Source organism: Equus quagga, chromosome 8, assembly GCF_021613505.1.
Source record: "Equus quagga isolate Etosha38 chromosome 8, UCLA_HA_Equagga_1.0, whole genome shotgun sequence".
NCBI lineage: Eukaryota > Metazoa > Chordata > Mammalia > Perissodactyla > Equidae > Equus > Equus quagga.
Window position 1 is genome coordinate 21,151,339 of NC_060274.1, and position 18,397 is coordinate 21,169,735.

The 18,397-nt window shown below is 38.4% G+C and overlaps 1 protein-coding gene across 15 annotated transcripts in view; it reads right to left on the reverse strand.

Moving 5' to 3' along the window:
• UTRN (utrophin) overlaps window positions 1-18,397 on the reverse strand; it is a 486,786-nt gene that overhangs the window by 72,446 nt on the left and 395,943 nt on the right. For all 15 annotated transcript variants that reach the window (XM_046669467.1, XM_046669473.1, XM_046669465.1 and 12 more), the window contains 2 exons: window positions 18,054-18,132; window positions 14,179-14,239 (listed from right to left, as the gene is read on the reverse strand). In XM_046669467.1, coding sequence (XP_046525423.1) covers window positions 14,179-14,239; window positions 18,054-18,132 — 140 coding nt within the window. The remainder of the gene's footprint in view (window positions 1-14,178; window positions 14,240-18,053; window positions 18,133-18,397) is intronic.

An 18,397-nucleotide genomic window follows, 5' to 3' on the forward strand; every position in this document is an offset into this window, starting at 1 on the left:
CGGAAACCTGGTGTCCAATTGGTAGTTAATATTTGAAGCATCAATAATAAATTTTTATTTGAGCAATTATATCATGAAAACATAGAGGAAAAATTTTGCTTTACCTCTTTCAAAGAGAATTAAAAGTAAAAATGAAAACAGAGAATAAAGTGTGACTGTCATGGACCCTGGGGCCTCGGGCTGGACGCAGCCGGATCAAGGTAGGCCCCAGAGCAAGTCTACTTGTGTTAGGCAGACGGAGATTCTCATTCAGAATAAAGCCTCAGCAAGCAGACGTTCTCGGAAGAGTTGCTGAACATTAGAAGTCCTAACCACCTTTGCAAAGAACAGAGGAGTGAAGAGTTCAACTCTGGACAGCATCTCCACCTCACGTTTACTGCGCCTCCCTCCTGTTCAGTCTTGAGTCTCTCCTTCCTCCATGTAAATCTGCCCTTCGCCCCTGCGGGCACCCACTCAGAACCCAGTGTTGCGATAAAGATTATTTTCAGCTGAAGACATCTAAGATTCAACAGATGCAGAAAAAGCCTTCTCTGAGCTTCCTTTATCTGTCTAAAAGCAGCAGCTTCCCGGAAATGAGGCTATCATAAATCCCCTTGCCAAGGGAGTTTCATGGTCATGAAGAAGACAGTAAAACCAGCGGCACCTGCATTAACAAACATTTATCTCAAACCTTCTTATCTCATGTTTGTTCTCCCCCCAAAAAATCACTTATCTTTGCAAAAGAAATCTATTGGTTCTTCCCAGAGGAAGCTTTTCTCCCCAATTCCTTTCCCCTACTAAGTTAAGCCCCAAATTTTAACCATCCCCATGAGTTACTCATCACTGTATGTGCAATACATGCATATATAAACCCTTTTTCTCTTGCCAGTCTAACTTAGTTTAATTCACAGGCCCCCAGAAAAAGAACCTAAGAGGGTAGAGGAAAAGTTGTTTTCCCTCCCTCACACCTCCTTCATGTGTATCTGGATTCCCCACTCCTTTCAGGTATGTGTTTCTCTCTTGCCATTTTGACCCCATGTCTCTCTCTCAGCTTACTTCAGTTAACCAGTAATTTTTTTAAATAGGTATTGAACGGTTTTTCTCATGATCCTTATTCTTCACTTTAAAGGCAAGGTTTATATTTTCTCTTTTTCTGTAAATACCAAAACTAATTCATAGAATTAGAAGTCTCTTGGGAATAAGACAAGGGTAAAAAAGATCAACGTAGTGATTAAATTAGGTCCCTTCCTTTTGGGTATATGTGAGGTGAACAGCTCCTAACTTCAAGGGGTCAGTGGCTTTATACTTAAAAATAATTTACTGTCCCTATCTAGGTCAGAATAGGGTAATTACATTCAATAGAACTCAAAAGACTAGTTGGATTACAGTTTTATAAAACTGTTTAATAAACTAAGTGAAATGGCACAGTATATGAGAGAATGATATTAAAACATTCATACAATCAAACTGAAGAGAAATTATTTGTTTAAACTTACGTCATATACAGGAAGTGGGGTATGCTACTGGGAAAAAGACAATCACTGTTTTATAAACACAGGTAACAGAACCCCTAAATAACTCAAAATTTGCTTTGAAAAATACTTAAAATTTATATTTGAAATTGCGTATGTAAAATGTCCTGGAAATTCCAAAATCTCAAACAAAATAACATACCTACAATGTGAGGGTCTGTCTCAGGAAGAGTTGGAAAGTTGTCTGGCTGCCCTGCCTGGTTCTTGACACCAATGCAGAGGCGAATGTTTCTACTCTCTACCTGCTACTAACACCAGCCAAACCATTCTACCCTTTTACTATCTACATTGCTCCAAAGACCATGGAGACAGTTCTGAAGTTGATCGCCCTGAAATTCTTACTATTCAGTGTGGCCCAGAGCCTGATAGAAATGCAGAGTCTCTGACCCTCAGCCCTCCTGCTGAACCAGAATCTTCATCTTAACAAAATCCCAGGTGATTCATATGCACATTCAGGTTTGGAAAATACTGACCTACAAGGCTCCTAATAAACGAATGAATGTAACAAAGAAGAAAAAGAAAAAAACACACCTCCAATTTTGCTAATAAAACAACCTCGGCCCCACTAGCAATAAGAGTTAAAGAAGCAATTGCTGGAAATATAGTATAATTCAAATAAATTCATCACGGGCTCCCAGTCTTAGAGAGCTTACCAGAATTCACTTGATCTCGTCTCCTCTTTTGCGTAATTTTAATCCCCATGGCAACAGTACTGTCCACAGACACACATCCCATCGTGATGGACCAAACCAAGGCTCAAGAACCAAACGAAAGCTCTGAGCGATGCAGAGCCAAACTTTATACTTAAACAGCAAATATAAGTACACTTCCTCTAGAATCACAAGTGTGGTGCTTTGGCAAACAACCCCTCTGGAACCAGGAGGAGAAAACACCCCCTGCACAGTCAGGCGGAGGACTGAGATTTCGATGAGAACACCCGCTTGCTAAGGCTCTTTTCAGTGCAACCACTACTAGGAGCTGAGGGAACACACACATTTGGCAAACAGATGGCGGGAGGGAAACAGCATCTCCCTTTGTGAATTCAATACCAGTTGATACATTAGGCAGAACCGCCAACGCTGAAAATAAACACAGCCTCTGGTTACAAAAGGATAACAGCAGCTCACCAAACAACAACAACAAAAAAAACTCTAGTAGATGCAGTTGGCTGTTACATTTTCTTTCTTTCCTTTTTTTTTTTTTAAGTGGGGGTAGAGTTTTAAAGCAAAATCCACAATCAACCTAAAGGCTCAAAGTATTTGAACAGCTGCAGATTGCTCAGCTCATTCAGCCAAAATGCTTCCAGCTCTCCCAGAGTCAGCAACCAAAACATTAAAAGCAGCATTTTTTTCTCCCAAAATAACAAAAGTTTAGGTTCTGGCCAATCTCAAATATGAAAGAGAAGTGGGACTTCATAATAATTTTACTAAAAATTCTTTTTTTTTAAGAGGGAATAGACGCAGGAATCTGTCCAAGAATAAAATGAAAAATTAAAAATCTAACAAAGCAGCAATTAACAGCTAAGTCCAATATCATACGAAGCAAACAATAGTGAGAATATGTGAACGAAAGTAGGGTGTCCAGCCACGCCAGGGTTGTGTAGGGAAAAACTGTGAAGTCCTGTTGTGTGGGCAAAAAATCAGTGTGTGTCCTGTGCAGCTAAAATTGTCTTTGAGCAATTTTAAACTCTGCAAACTGAAGAAAACTGACAGTAATGCAAAGGATTTTTTGTCCATAGAAATGTAAATTGTGTCCACTGGAAGGCAACTGATTATTGTCCCATGGATACTGACCAATTCGTCAGCTTCGCACCTCTCTGTAAATTCAACTTAGCATCCCTTATTTGACTATAAACATGTCATACTTGGTATCCTCCTTGGAACCTGTTATAATTTCTTACCCATTCCCTTAGTAATCAGTGACTTAAATTAAATCTTTGACACATGTTCTTTGTATATCTGGATGAGTCAAGATTTTATCTACTCAATTTATTTATTTAAAAAAATTTTTATTTTTATTTTCTAATTGAGATATATTTGACATATAACATCATGTTAGTTTAAGGTGTACAACATGTTGGCTTGCTACATTCATATATTGCAACATGATTACCACCGTAGCATTAGCTAACATCTGTATCATCTAACATTTAAGATCTAGTCTCTTAGCAACTTTGAAATTTATAATACAGTACTGTTGGCTATAATCACTATGCTGTGCATTAGATCTCAATTACCTATTTTTTTACATTATTCTTCAACACCTGGGACATCCAGGTTCACACCTGCTGTCCCATATAATTACTAAAAGTGCCCCTTTACTCTTAAGCGTCCCAGTTGGGATAACAGATGGTCCCTGTATTTTATTTTATTATTTTTTAAAGATTTAATTTTTAAAAAATTTTTCCTTCTTCTCCCCAAAGCCCCCCAGTATATAGCTGTATATTTTAGTTGTGGGTCGTTGTAGTTGTGGCATGTGGGAGGCCACTGCAGTGTGGCTTGATGAGCGATGCCACATCCCCGCCCAGGATCTGAACCTGAGAAACCCTGGGCCACTGAGGCAGAGCACCCGAACTTAACCACTCAGCCACGGAGTCGGCCCCTAGTTTATATATTTTTAAGTCACAAAAGGTAAAACACAAATAAGATTATACACCAATGAACTGAACACAAAAATGTGTTATAAAACTGCCTGATATATGAGACAATGAACCAACAGAAAAGTACATGTAATTTTGAGAGATTGGTAAGATACTGATTTCTAGGCAAAAGACTGCTCTGGGGAAGAAACTTTTTAAACCCATTTGTCTTCATTAGAGTGGTCTTGTTTTTTCCATGAAACCTTAAAAGATGATGAGAAGGCATCCTGCTTGTCCGAAAACTGACACTTAGCCAAATACACTTACTTGTTGCTTACTCATCTATCCAATTTTATGTTTGAAACTGGATTTTGTGAGTTTTGCCATTTAGCGTTCCATTCCAATTGCAATTATAAAGGAGAATAACAGAAAAAATTAAAGGTGATTGAGTTAATTAAAAATACAAATGTGGGGAGAAAAACTATGTACATCGCTCTGGGATAAGACAATTGCGGAGAGAGAAATATTTCTTCTTTGCTGTGCATAGCGAGAGAGAACACATAACACACTGGGTCAGGATGTACAATATTAATTATAGTAACAGCCTATTATTTGAGTGTTCAATTTGTACCAGGTACTCTTCTAAACTCTCTACGTGTAAACAGAGTCCACCTAACAATTCTATGAGTTAGGTGACAATATTATTCCCATTTTACAGATGAAAGAAACCAGGGCAGAGAGCACTTAGATAAGCTTGCTCAGGGTCATACAGTTCGTAAGTAGTAGAAATGTGACTTGAACCCAGATGGTCTGATGGTAAGCCTGAGTTCTGAATATGGAAGTGTACTTGCATGATTGAGGTTTTAAAATATTTCTGATGAATCTGTCTAAATCTGCGTCCATGGTCCATCATTAAAATCATTACAAACAACCTCATCTCCCTTGCTTCTCTCTCACTCCTGGCAAAACCCAAGCATGGATCAGCTCAATTACTTGCCTTCTCTGGACTTGAGCAGCTGTGCATGAACACAGCTGGAGAAAATCACTCAACAGACTGACTGATTTTACTTTAAATATTTGACTTGAACCCTCAAATGTCCAAGGGCTGGCAACTGCTCTACACTCCCTAATAAACTTGCTTCCCAGACCCCAAGACGGCAATTTACTACCACTTTCCCTTTCCCCAAACCTACGTAAGTTCCCCTCCCTGCCTTAGCATCATTTAACTTGATCTCACACTTCATTGAAAAACTAAAAACCACCAGATTGGAATTCCTTCATCGTCCCACCACCAAATAAATAAACCTCTCTCCATCTGCCAGATTGTCTTCTCTCCTCCTTTAACTGAGGAATTGTTCCCTCCTCCTATCAAAGGCCAATTCTTCCCAAAGATTTCTAAAAAGCTCTTGTGCCACGTTATCATCCCCTCTCTCAATAAGACTGTTCTCAGAATATAAATGTCGAAGGATCTACCATCTTTAAACACCCACACACACAACATACACTCACCCCGACCTTGAGTCTGCATTTCCTGCTAGCCATCACCCTTCTTCTCTTCTCCACAGACAAAATTCTCAAACGATTAGCACACATCCACCACTCAACCCACTTTCATTTGGTTTCCAGCTTCACTCCTCCACCCAAACTGGTTCTATAAAAATTATCAACGAGGGGCCAGCCCAGTGGTGCAGCAGTTAAGTTCGCATGTTCTGCTTCGGCAGCCTGGAGTTCGCTGGTTCTGATCCTGGGTGCAGACGTGGCACCGACTGGCAAGCCATGCTGTGGAAGGCGTCCCACATATAAAGCAGAGGAAGATGGGCATGGATGTTAGCTCAGCGCCAGCCTTCCTCAGCAAAAAGAGGAGGATTGGCAGCAGAGGTTAGCTCAGGGCTACTCTTTGTCAAAAAAAAATTATCAACGAAATCCACATTGCCAAATGGAAGGGCTGCTTTTCTGTCTTCATCTCACTAGACCTCTCCACAGGGTAGGGAGAAATAAGGAAGAGACAAGAAACGTCATAAGTAAGTTATATAGTGTAGGAGAAGCTGAGAGGTACTGTGTAAAAATAGAAGTCTCCAGAAAATGAAGTTGACACAGGCAAAGTGTAGGCTCTGCTAACACCCTCTTTACCTATGCTTATAAAAGTTGTATATATAGTAATCAAGCAGCGGCTCCCATGTAATCAAATTTGCATTCAGGTGACTTAAGCATAAAAAGCAAAAACACATTTTGGTAATCTGAGGTGACGTCATTTATCTGAGCAATATCTCCTTAACATCTAAGAGGTGACATTTTGGTATTTGTAATCCCCTCAACCATTGTTTCACCATGCACGAATATACGAAGAATGCATGAAGAAAATGGAGTACTCCTGTCAGTAATGTTGATTCTTACTGTGTGTGTGTGTATACGTGTGTGCTTGTGTGTATGACTGTGTCGAGGGGCCCTGGGGAGGGGATGGGGGCAGTAGATGAGGAAGCTGTGTGAGGAGTAAACTTATATGTTCCTCAGGTCACAGGTAACTTCTTGACCCTCATAAACACTTTCCACCATCCTCCAGACTTTTAAAGGAAGAAAATCCAAGTTTATAGTTTTGGAAACATAAGAATAAATCTAAAGGAAAACTTAAAGACTGAATGTCAACATTTCAAGAAAAAAAACCCTTTTCGTTCAAAATCCAAATAAGATATATGATCCCACTTGATAACAGATATTGCAAAAGCACAGAGTCTTCCTACAAAAATGCCATTAGCTTGTCATGAAAATGAAGACACACGGCAGGAAGGCTAAATTGTAAACCGAGGATAACTCCAAATCTGTTGGGTTCGACTGTAAAATGCATCTGAAATAATTTCACACTCACGAGTAGGTTCAGACACAGCATGAACAGGGCTCTACAGAACAGGGGCCACAGCACACCCCAAAATACAAACGTCAATATTCCAGGCATGGGTGATTAGAACATTTGTTACAAAACAACAAGACAAGGTTAGTTTACGGTTGTTTTTAAGTAAAGTAGGAGAATTCATGACCCAATGGATGTGCTTAGGTATGAGGTGAGGTTCAGGAGATACTTGTTTTGGAAGTGGAAGATTGTCAGGAAGAATGTAATGTACACACTCAATAAAACCAGGTACGCCTCTACTCTGGTAATCTCTCCACTTGAGCCCAGAACTCATAGGAAGCCCCAGCCCCACCCAACTCTACCCTGTGTCTCTCTGAGCCTTCAAACCAGGGAGAATCAGACCATCAGTCGACACGCCTGCAGGTTATCTGCTGATGCCTTGGCCCTGGGGACCCCTGCATGCCCCAGCCAGGGAGTACTAACCCCAGGATTATGTTCCCAAAGAGTTCAATTTATCACTGTAGCCTTTTAGTTTGTTTTTTCAAAGCTGAATTTATATTGTTTAGCTTTTAAAAAAATTTACTACTTTATCTCTTTCATATATGTTTTTTAAAGGACAAATTAATTCTAATTTTTTCTCTATGGTTCTATTAAATCCTTTACTATATCATCTCATTTTATAGTCAGTACAGGAAAAACGTATTCTATTTATTTCACAATTTATTTGATCACTATTACTTCTGTACTTTTGCTAATTTTAATGACTATTTTAAAAATTTAATCTTTACCAATTAAAGTACGGATATCTTTTCTCCTCTCTTAATGGCCTCATAGTGATCTGGCCTGTACCATATGGTAGATCTTTATTAACTGCATCCCTGATCCTAAAAATCAAACTGTCCTGGAAGGCTGATGGTACTATTATAATGCAGTGGAGCTGAGGAATCTAGAAAATTCCACGCCAAAATTCCACTTCATGGTAATAAGAATTCTGGCCCCAGCAACGTATAGGTGAATGGCAGGAAAGACGATATCTTCTTAAGTCCTGAACTAGTCAACGTCTTTCTAAGACAATGTCAACTCCACCTAAATTCTCTCAATAAACCAGGACACCGGTAAAAACCACTAGAAGTCGCCCTGTTCTGGTCTGCAGACTTTGGGCTGCTGCAGGCCAGGCTGTCTGCTGCTCAGTTTCCAGCTGGCCAAGGTTGCTCATTTGTCTGAAGCTGCCTCCAAACCCGGGAGGTTTAGTGATCCCAAGGTGCTTAACATCCTTTCATAAAGCAATTTCATTCTTACCTCCTCATCAGCAGAGTTGGCCCAGTGAGTTTTAAATATTTATTTTCAATAAAGATAAAGTCACAGACCATTTCTTGGAAAAATAAACTTTCTCTCTAATACTTTCTCTTACGCTTCCATTTCATTTATTTCTTTATCATTAAAACCAAAAACACAAGTTCCTCTTCTGGGAAGAGACTCAGTGTGTACCAAGAGTTTCCCACTTAAAAATCTGGAACCAAAGGACGCCATGTCTCATCTTGATAAAGGAGGAAGAGATGAAGACTGCTTTAGGAAGCCTTTCAGAGAGAACTGCATTTATCTTTCATTGGTAGCTCTATCTTTGTCATGGATCTATTTGGTCTGGGAATGAGTTTTCTGTAACCTTTAAAGGTAAAATGCTTTAGGTTAATTTCTCTTGTTCTTGTCATACACCTTTGTTAGCTTGGACTTTCCTGTTAGGCTGGATATTTGGATACCCTATCGCTGCCACTCCTCCCTGCTCTTACTTAGGAAAGAAATATTTCACCAACATCATCTAAGTGGGGGCCACGATTCCTCTAAAGAAATAAGCATTAATTCTCTCCTTTAGATTGCACATATATACTAACGAGACAAGCACACACAGTTTATGCAAATAAACTGCATGACTGTTATAAAGAACTACTTACTCTCCAAGATTTCATTTACAACTATACTCTTAATTTTTTTCCCAGCAATTGATGAATTAGTGCTTGAGAGGGTGCCCTTGGGAGGTGAGAAAGGGGTCTAAAATGAGTACTGTATGATTATCCATAATGGACACAAGAATAAAAAAAGGAAAACATAAAGGAGATGTAAAAAATTGAGGAAAGGCTTGATTTAGACCTATTCACAAGGGGAAGTTAGAATGATGGAGAGAATGCCTGCAAGTGGTATTTGTAGATACAGATAGTTCATTCTGCTTACTACGTTGTAATATTGAGGAACGCCGGTTTTAGAGAATGTGGTATGTGTCATCCACATAATCAGAGACGACTGAAATGTTCATGTTAAAGCCCTGTGTATGTGGTTGCACTTAGGATTCTTTAAAGAATTAAAGTTTGCACTTCAGATTCCAGTGGGAAAAGCAGAGCGATACTGCTAAGATGCAAGCACAAGCCCAGTCACAAGAGCAGAACAATCATTTGTATCAAGACTAAAGCTCACTGAAAAGTCACGCACTCGGGGTTTAGGGAAGACACTGTACAGGGAGAAAGAAAACTCTATTTCCTAAGTACACCTTACTAAACTCTATGAAACAGTATGGCTTACTAACAGGATGGACATGTAGAGAAATATCTATGCTAAAAGCCCCAGGGGACCTATGAGCCAGCTTTGTTGGGCATCCTACTCACGGGTAGAAATCACGCAATGACAGAAATCTCCGGACCACGTGAATGAGGAAAGCCAGGGGAGGGCTATACAGTTTGTCCCCCACCTCAGGACTCCTGTCAAGTTCTGACCGGCAGAACTCTGGAGAATGACATTTCCCTATCTAGAAAATCACCACAGCGCGAAGTCCTTAAACACATAAAACATGTGTTAGCTTACAGAAATCAGCCTATAGGAAAGCCTACAGAAAAGGCAGCGGGAGCACTGGAGAAAGCATGGCCTCATCCTTGGACAACCCTGTGCTCAACTGCTGGTACATCGTAGGCACATAATAAGTGGTAACTAGTCTATAGTATGAAAGAAAGGATGCTTGCTCTTATTTTCTCTACCTGACTGCTTCTTCCTCAGTATAATCCTTCATCCTATCCAAATTTTCCATGTAACTAAAAATTTCTGTTCTCTACCTCAACTAACAGAGAGAACGGGAAGCAATGGTGCATAGTGGTCAAGAGTTCAGGAGCTGGAGTCAGTCCCTGGGTTTGAACGCTAGCTCACCCATTTATCTACTGCTGTGTGATCTCAAGCTAGCTACGTGTGTACTTATCATCTAAGCCATGCCTGGAAATGGGGTAATGATCGTACTTATATTTCACTGAGCGACTGTGAGAATTAAAAGAGATAACCCATGCACAGGATTAGCACAGTGGCTGGCAAATGAATATTCAAAAAATATAATTTATTACAATGATCAGTATTATCACCCACTATGACTATTTACTATTATTATTATTTCTGGGTCAAAAGGAGAAGCAACGAGTTTTACATGATTAATGGGAAGTTCAACCCAAAGCTTTTTGTTCATTGCTCCCATCATACCTGAAACTCCCTGGATATTAACTTTTAGCTGAGGAAATGGACAACTTGTGCAAAACACAAACACGTGACCAAAAATTCACAGAGAAAGAGATCTGGCTTTTATGGTAGATTTTTGTATATTATGAAGGCAGCGAGAGCTCTTTCAAATTTTCTTAAACTGACAGAACAATGAGTTGTTATTGGACTAGATTAGAAAAGGAAAATAACTAGATCAGTTTTGGAAAGTCTATCTTAGAAGCAAATATAATTTAAAGATATGAGTTTCAACTTAAAATATTGACACAGACTCTACACAGACACTACATAGACTCTTACAGTTCAGATCTATATTCTATCATTTTCTAGAAACAAATGAGTCATGGAACCACTGCAGCACACTTCTAAATATTAAAAAAGAATTAACTAGAGAGAAATAAATACATTGGGAAGCCATCAAAGGATGTCTCAACTAATCCATAAAATTAAAATATGAAATAAAAATGACTTGTCTTTCCCATTCTCCTTTCAGCTTTCTTGCTATACTCTGGCATTAGAGTATATAAAACTGTATACTTAAATGTTAAAAGTATCTAACATTTCTACCTGAATATTATTTTCTTCCTGGCCAATCTAATACACTCTAATATGCATATGCTTCTTTAGTTGCATGACAATCATGCCAAATTTGTGTTCAACATCTTTCTTCTACTTACCTGTGCAGCCATGCAATGGGAAATGTATATTAAAAGCTTTTCATTCATCATTTACGTGCTTCTTAATTTACTTGGGAATTAAATTTTGTTTTCATAACAAGTCTTCACCTGGAAATACTGGCTCGTATAACCCTACCTCTAGAGATTGACATTCCTTCTTTATAAGAAAATAAACTACCAGGTTATACAACAGAGCAAGTAATGAAAGAATCTGGTTAAACAAGTTTTCTAAAAATAAGAGAATTCATTCCATACACATGGGCAGATTCCTAAATATTTGAAAGTCCTAAAGGGCATTTAACGTTAACTCTATATATATTTAAGAAAATCCAAACTTTCACCAATGATGTTGAAGATATTCTAGGATGCTACAATCCTACAGACCACATTTAAAATATTAGTCATCACTGTGTACAATATATTTTGAAGTGCTGATTATAGTGTTCTAGGCAATGAGATACCAGGTAAACTAGCTTTTACTTGACCGGTCTGCCCTGTAAGAACTTGTAGACCGAGCAAGGATATAATTCTGCTAGATCCTACCAAAATTATAAAAATTCTGAATTAGTGAAATTTTGACTTAGACAATGTAATTCTCAGTCATATACAACCAACCTGGTCTTACAGAAATGCCTTTTAATAGTAGTGCTAAAATTAAGAATGGAATTTTAGGGGCTGGTCTGCTGGCATAGTGGTTAAGTTAGCAGGCTCTGCTTTGGTGGCCCGGAGTTTGCAGGTTTGGATACTGGGCACAGGCCTATTCACCATTCATCACCCACACTGTGGTGGTGTCCCATATACAAAATAGAGGAAGATTGCCACAGATGTTAGCTCAGTGACAATCTTCCTCAAGCAAAAAGAGGAAGATGGGCAACAGATGTTAGTTCAGGGCCAATCTTCCTCACCACACACACACAAAAAACCAAACCATTTTTTTTTGTTTTTTAAGATTGGCACCTGAGCCAACATCTGTTGCCAATCATTTTTTCTTTCTTCTTCCCCCCAAAGCCCCTGGTACATAGTTGTATATTCCAGCTATAAGTCCTGCTGGTTGTGCTATGTGGGACACCACCTCAGCATGGCTTGAAGAGCAGTGCCATGTCTCCACCCAGGATCTGAACTGGTGAAACCCCAGACTGCCAAAGCAGAGCGCATGAACTCAACCACGTGGCCACGAGGCTGGCCCCAAGAATGGACTTTTAGAGTGCAGAATCAAATAGATAATCATCGCATAAACATAAGCAAGAAATTTAAAATATTTTTTATCTAGTAAAAACTAAAATCTGTCTTACTGGATCCAATTTACATTTTTAGAAAATGAGGTGATACAGGATTTTTGGTCAATTCAGTAAATTAATAAATTTCAATTAATTTGCCTGGCTGTATAGATTTTGTATAGTACATGTATTAGTTTTCTATTGCTGCTGTAACAAATTACCACAAAATAAATGTTTCCCTGGGCTAAAATCGGGGTTGGCAGGGCTGTGCTCCTCTCTGGAGGTTCTAAACGAGAATCCACTTCCTTGTCTTTTCCAGCTTCGGGAGGCTGCCTGCGTTTCCTGACTCAGGTCCCTTCTCCAGCTTCACGTCCTAACATACGCGCATCCGAGGGTCAGGATGTGAGCATCTTTGTGTGGCCATTATTCTGCCTACTGCAGTACACCCGATTTACACTTAAACCTGTAATATTCAATTAAATATTCACCCAGCAAATTAAAATTCTCTAACACTATACTATTATTATTATTGTGTGGACTAAAAATAAAAAATGTTTTAAACTTGGGTCAGATGACCACATCTCCTCTCAGTAAAGATATATCAACTTGCCAGCCTCTGACTTCTTTCCATTTGTTCATGCACAAATCTGACACCATTCCCCTGCATTTGCCACCTTATCCCTAAGTTTATCACAATTCAGTACACAGCAGATTACAAGCTGATAAAAGTATGAAGTTCCCTTAGGACAATGTAACATATATTGCTTATTTTATTTGTTATGTATTACGGCAAAATTATTTATTTCTTTTACCCTGAGGCCACACCTCGGACCACAAGAAAACCTTCCTAAGGAAATCCTATTTCACAAACATCGACTTCACACGCAAGGTTTTAGGAAGAAGGATATTGCAAGACTCGATTATTAGGGTTGGCATAGATTTTGGAGAAACCACACGCTGTTTTAGGAAGGAGATAAAGAAAATTTGGCCCAGAGATCTTCACCCGACTTGCCCGAGGTCACATGGCTAATCTGTAACAGAGCTGACTCCTGATAATAGTATTTTTCTCACAATTATGACGCCGTTCACCTCACACATAAAACACAGTCAACTATGACTCTCCTCACTTTACCACCTTGTAAAGCAACAGCTTTGGTAATTTACACCTCAAGGGATCGTAAAAGTTGAATTTTATCATTCTGTCCTAAACTGAGGATCAAATCCCGCACAGACCTTGTGTAAATTATACAAAATTTATAAAATGTGACATAGTAAGGAGAAACCTAGTAGGTAAAAAGGAGAAACTGTCAAGTTGACAACAAAAACAAAAGATGCTATGCCTAAACTAATATTGCAGATAATTTCCATAAGTCAAAGAAAAACTTGAAAATATTGAACTTTTCCACGACAAAACAGCTGCTTGTTGGTGGATTAAAATGAAAACATGATAAATACTTTTTAAATGGATTTTCTGGGAGACATAAAAATGGCTGAGAATCAGTACAGTTTGAGAAATGTTGTTTCAAGAGTATTTAGAAGTTTTGTCATGTTCCCCAAATATTTTAACACCTGCTTTAAAAAAATCAGCTAAACAAACCTATAGCCCTAATCTAATAAACTACAAATATCACTCTGACTTTCAAACTAATTTCTTTCAAGTATTAAATATATATATTCTTTATGTATATAAATATATAGCTATGTAATTTCCCATTATCTAATAGGACTGAATTTCATTTTTAAAAGGTACAGGGGGGAAAAAGCCTCTTAAATTATCAATCTAACTTTATTTTCTTGGGATCATAAAGGAAAATTAAAGTCAACTTACTTGATATAATAGGGCACTTTATTATGTGAAATGGATCTTTGCCACGGCAGCTGGACCGAAGCTGAGGAAACAAAGGGAGGTTACTGGAAACACCGCTAAACCAAAAGCCGTATGTCTTAACGCAAAACAAGTGACACGTTTTATAGTAAATTCACTGAGAGCCGCTCTGGCTTTTGAGCTGGATTCCTATAATTATGAAATCTGCCAGGCCAAACAAAGAAAGGCTTTAAAGATTCATTGGAAGCCAGGAAAGAAACAACACAGGTTCAATTTCCAATGCCAACTCCAACTAATTGAACCTGTTGATAAAAATACTTTTAAAAATCAAGTTGTATTGTTTATAACCACCACAATTTAAAACTTAGTGCTATCTGGAAACCGGACTCTGTAGATATTCTTTGGTTTACCTAAAACCAAAAGTAATTTTACCTGGTATATCCAGATTATCAACTAGATTTCTCAAGACTGAATTTTCCAGATCACTAATAATATTCCTTATTTTGCTTCATATTCACAGAAATAACTATTTAGGACAGATGGCATTTAAACAAACTCAATTATGTTAAAAAAGGGAAAATTAAAATAAACGTAAGCAAAGGGTTGTAAGGAACCAAGGCAATTATGTGGATAGCAGAATCAAAAATACATATTTTCATCTTAAATGCACAGAAATATAGTTTCTTACTTTTACACTAGACATCACTATGATTGAGATTCTGTTTTGTTTTACTGAGGTACTTATTTTCTACAATTCCAGTTACTCTTTACTTATGAAGAACGTATTACTCCTACATTAAATCGATTATTTTAAGGCTTATTTAAGAAACTGTACCTGGAAATCTAGAGCTCTTGAAGAATTCTGCTAAATGAACCAATAAACAAGCAAAATCGAATGAAACTTTGCAACTATCAGCAGACTCTCATATCACCAGTTGTCGCCACTGATATTTTTCTGAATTTCATGTCATTATCTTACAAATATATAGCATTCTAAACTTCGCAAAGCACTTTCAAATATGTCTATTGATAAGAAAGCCAACAAGATACACATTAAAGCTCCATTTTGTAAAGGAGGAAGCGATGCTTAGACGTGAAAGGACTTGTCCAATGAAACACTGGCCGAGCTCAGACGCAGTCTCAGGATTTCTGACCACTGGCTCAGCACTTATCCTGTTCAACGGTTCTTCCTCTATTTACAAAATGTGAGCACTCTCTTCTCCAACTATGACCATGAAAGTACAAAAAGGGGATGAAAATGTGGAACTAGGTATGTTAAGTTTCTCATTAGAGCCAACCTCATTTCAGTGTTGGCACCAGGCTAACAGGCCAGTTTTTATTTTGTGCCTAACTAAACAGGCTCCTTTTATAACCATGGCTAAAGTCCAAGAAATATAATAAAGCCAAAGATCCAAGCAGCAAGGGATAACAATTATTAAATTTATTAATTGGGATTTTGTTTACACTTCTCCATTCAGTTTAATAATTGTTTTGATTTGAATAACCTTGACCTCCTTGGACTGTTCATGCTAGACAATGAAAGGCTTGAGTTTCAGAAAGTGTATGTGAGTTTTACAGTGTTTCATTTCCTAGAGAACATGAGTTTGATTTTTATTATGAAAGAATAGTTGCTAAGTGAAAGTGTAGGGTTTCATCAATACTAACAGAGAACCACTCCTTAGAACTGTAAATAGAGCCTTAGTTATTTGTCAAATTCCTGTTTAATTTGGTTTCAGCACACAGTTTTACATTCTACAAAATTAACTTTAAGGAATCTGGAGTATACTGCAAATATATTTACTTCATCAACATTGATGGTATCCAAACTTTAGAAACGCGTCCTGGTAGATGGTATATTCCAGGGAGGGGTACACATCACTCAAAGATAGGCCATCTAAGGGCTCAGGTTTGTGAAACGGAAAAGATGGGGTGAGGGGGCGGGAGGGAGAGAGGGAGAGAAGGAGGTGTGGGGAAGTGGGGGGAGGGAGAGGGAGGGAGAGAGAGAGAGAGAGAGAGAGGACACTAACAGGTGCAGAGCAGGAAGGGCAGAAAACGACTGATTAGGATTCTTGAAATTGTGCAAGAAAAGCCTGACCTTGAATTGAGGTAAAGCAGATTATCAACCATGACAAAAGATCATGAGAAAACATAATCAGTTTAGTCAGAAGATATGGTACTACTTCAGTTTTCGCAATGGTTATAGATACAAAGAAGTTATCATATTTGGGAAATAAGCTTTGCCTTAAGTTTAAACTTCACTGAAATTGAATTAAATTAAACAAGCTGGCTTCTTACATATGTTTGCCAGAGAAAATAAAAGGAAAGGAATTAATATTTAGTGAAAGCATTTGTGCCAAGAACTGTGTTAGGTGCCTGTGTAACTCCTTGTGTTTTCTCATTTAATTTTCAAGGCAATCAGAGGAAATAAGTATTAGCATAGCAATTTTAAGGTAAATTAACTTTCAGGGATTGAGGGCTGGTAAAAGGCAAAATTAATATTTTAATCTTAATTTGGGTGACTCCGAATCCTACATTTTTAGTTTCCTCAGTAGAGAGCGACAAAGTAAGAGTTCTAATTACTTCTATGAGATCTCATGAACAGTCCATAAAAGTAAAAAATTCAGTTGGTGGGTCCAGCCCCACGGCCTAGTGGTTAAGTTTGGTGCACTCCACTTCAGCAGCCCGGGTTCAGTTCCTGGCTGTGGACCTACACCGCTTGTCAGCGGCCATGCTGTGGTGGCGACCCACATACAAAACATAGGAAGACTGGCACAGATGTTAGCTCAGGGCGAATCTTCCTCAGCCAAAAAAAAAAAAAAAAATCAGTTGGAGAATATTACATAAAAATCTACACATGTGGCTTGGCTAAATCTGCAATACTTGACAAGAAAAAAAGCTAAATATGACTGCAGTGGGCCCAATAAACCAAAATCTCCTCATTGAAAGATTTGTGGGGAGTGATGGTTTACTTTTAAAGCTGCAGGTGCATTTTAAACTAATAAGCACCTTTTTTTTCAAAGATTGGCACCTGAGCTAACAACCGTTGCCAATCTTTTTTTTTTGCCTTTTCTCCCCAAATCCCCCCAGTACATAGTTATATATTTCAGTTGGGGGTCGTTCTAGCTGTGGCATGTGGGACGCCGCCTCAGTGTGGCCTGATGAGCAGTGCCATGTCTGTGCCCAGGATCCAAGCCAGCGGAAACCCTGGGCCGCCAAAGAGGAGAGCACGAACTTAACCACTCAGCCATGGGGCCAGCCCCTAAACTAATACGCACTTTTTAGGGAGAAAAATTAATTTAAAATCTTAAAATATAAAAATGATTTCTTAGAGCCAGCCTGGCGGCATAGTGGTTGGGTTCATGTGCTCTGCTTCAGCAGCTCAGGGTTCACTGGTTTGGATCCCTGCAGCATTTTTTGCTACACACGGCTCATCAAGCTATGCTGTGGTGGCATCCCACATACAAAATAGAGGAAGATTGGGACAGATTGTTAGCTCAGGGCCAGTCTTCCTAACCAAAAAAAAAAGAAAGAAAAAAGATTTTATTGTGAAATAGTTCATAACCTTTGCATATGACACAGCAATGATGATATATATTAGTTACATTAGTTATATATTAGATGTATATTAGTTATCATAACAGATGGTTCAGTGAAAAACCATAGCTAAAGGCAAATGATTTGTGCTCCACTTCAGACTTATCAATTGTGACAAACTTATTACAAATAATAACCAATAAACAATACTGTCATAAATGTTAATGTCTCCTTTTATACATTTATCTACTATAAGTACATACAGCAATGAATATGGCTTCTTGAGTGAAAGGATATGCTGATTTGTTCAATTAATGAGGTCAGTCAAGTTTATTAGTACTTACTAGAGAGGAAATGCTGAGAGGATGGTCCGAAATCTCTGTGGGCGTCCTGAAGCTGTTTCAGGCGATCGTCCACAGAAACCTGCACGTGCACAGACAAGAAAGCATTTGATTTCCAAACAATGACTTTAACATATCCTCAATTTAAGTATTATAATAAATGATGCTACTGCCCAGATATGAATGCTTGTACAGACTCCTTCTCCATCTCTGGAATCAAAATACTGGTATGAAAATAGACCCCTTCTGGCACCGAGTAAGAGCAAACAGTGTCAGGCCCTCTTCTAAGCAATTTATATGAATTAACCCTTTAATCTTCATAATAACCATATTGGGTAAGCATTATT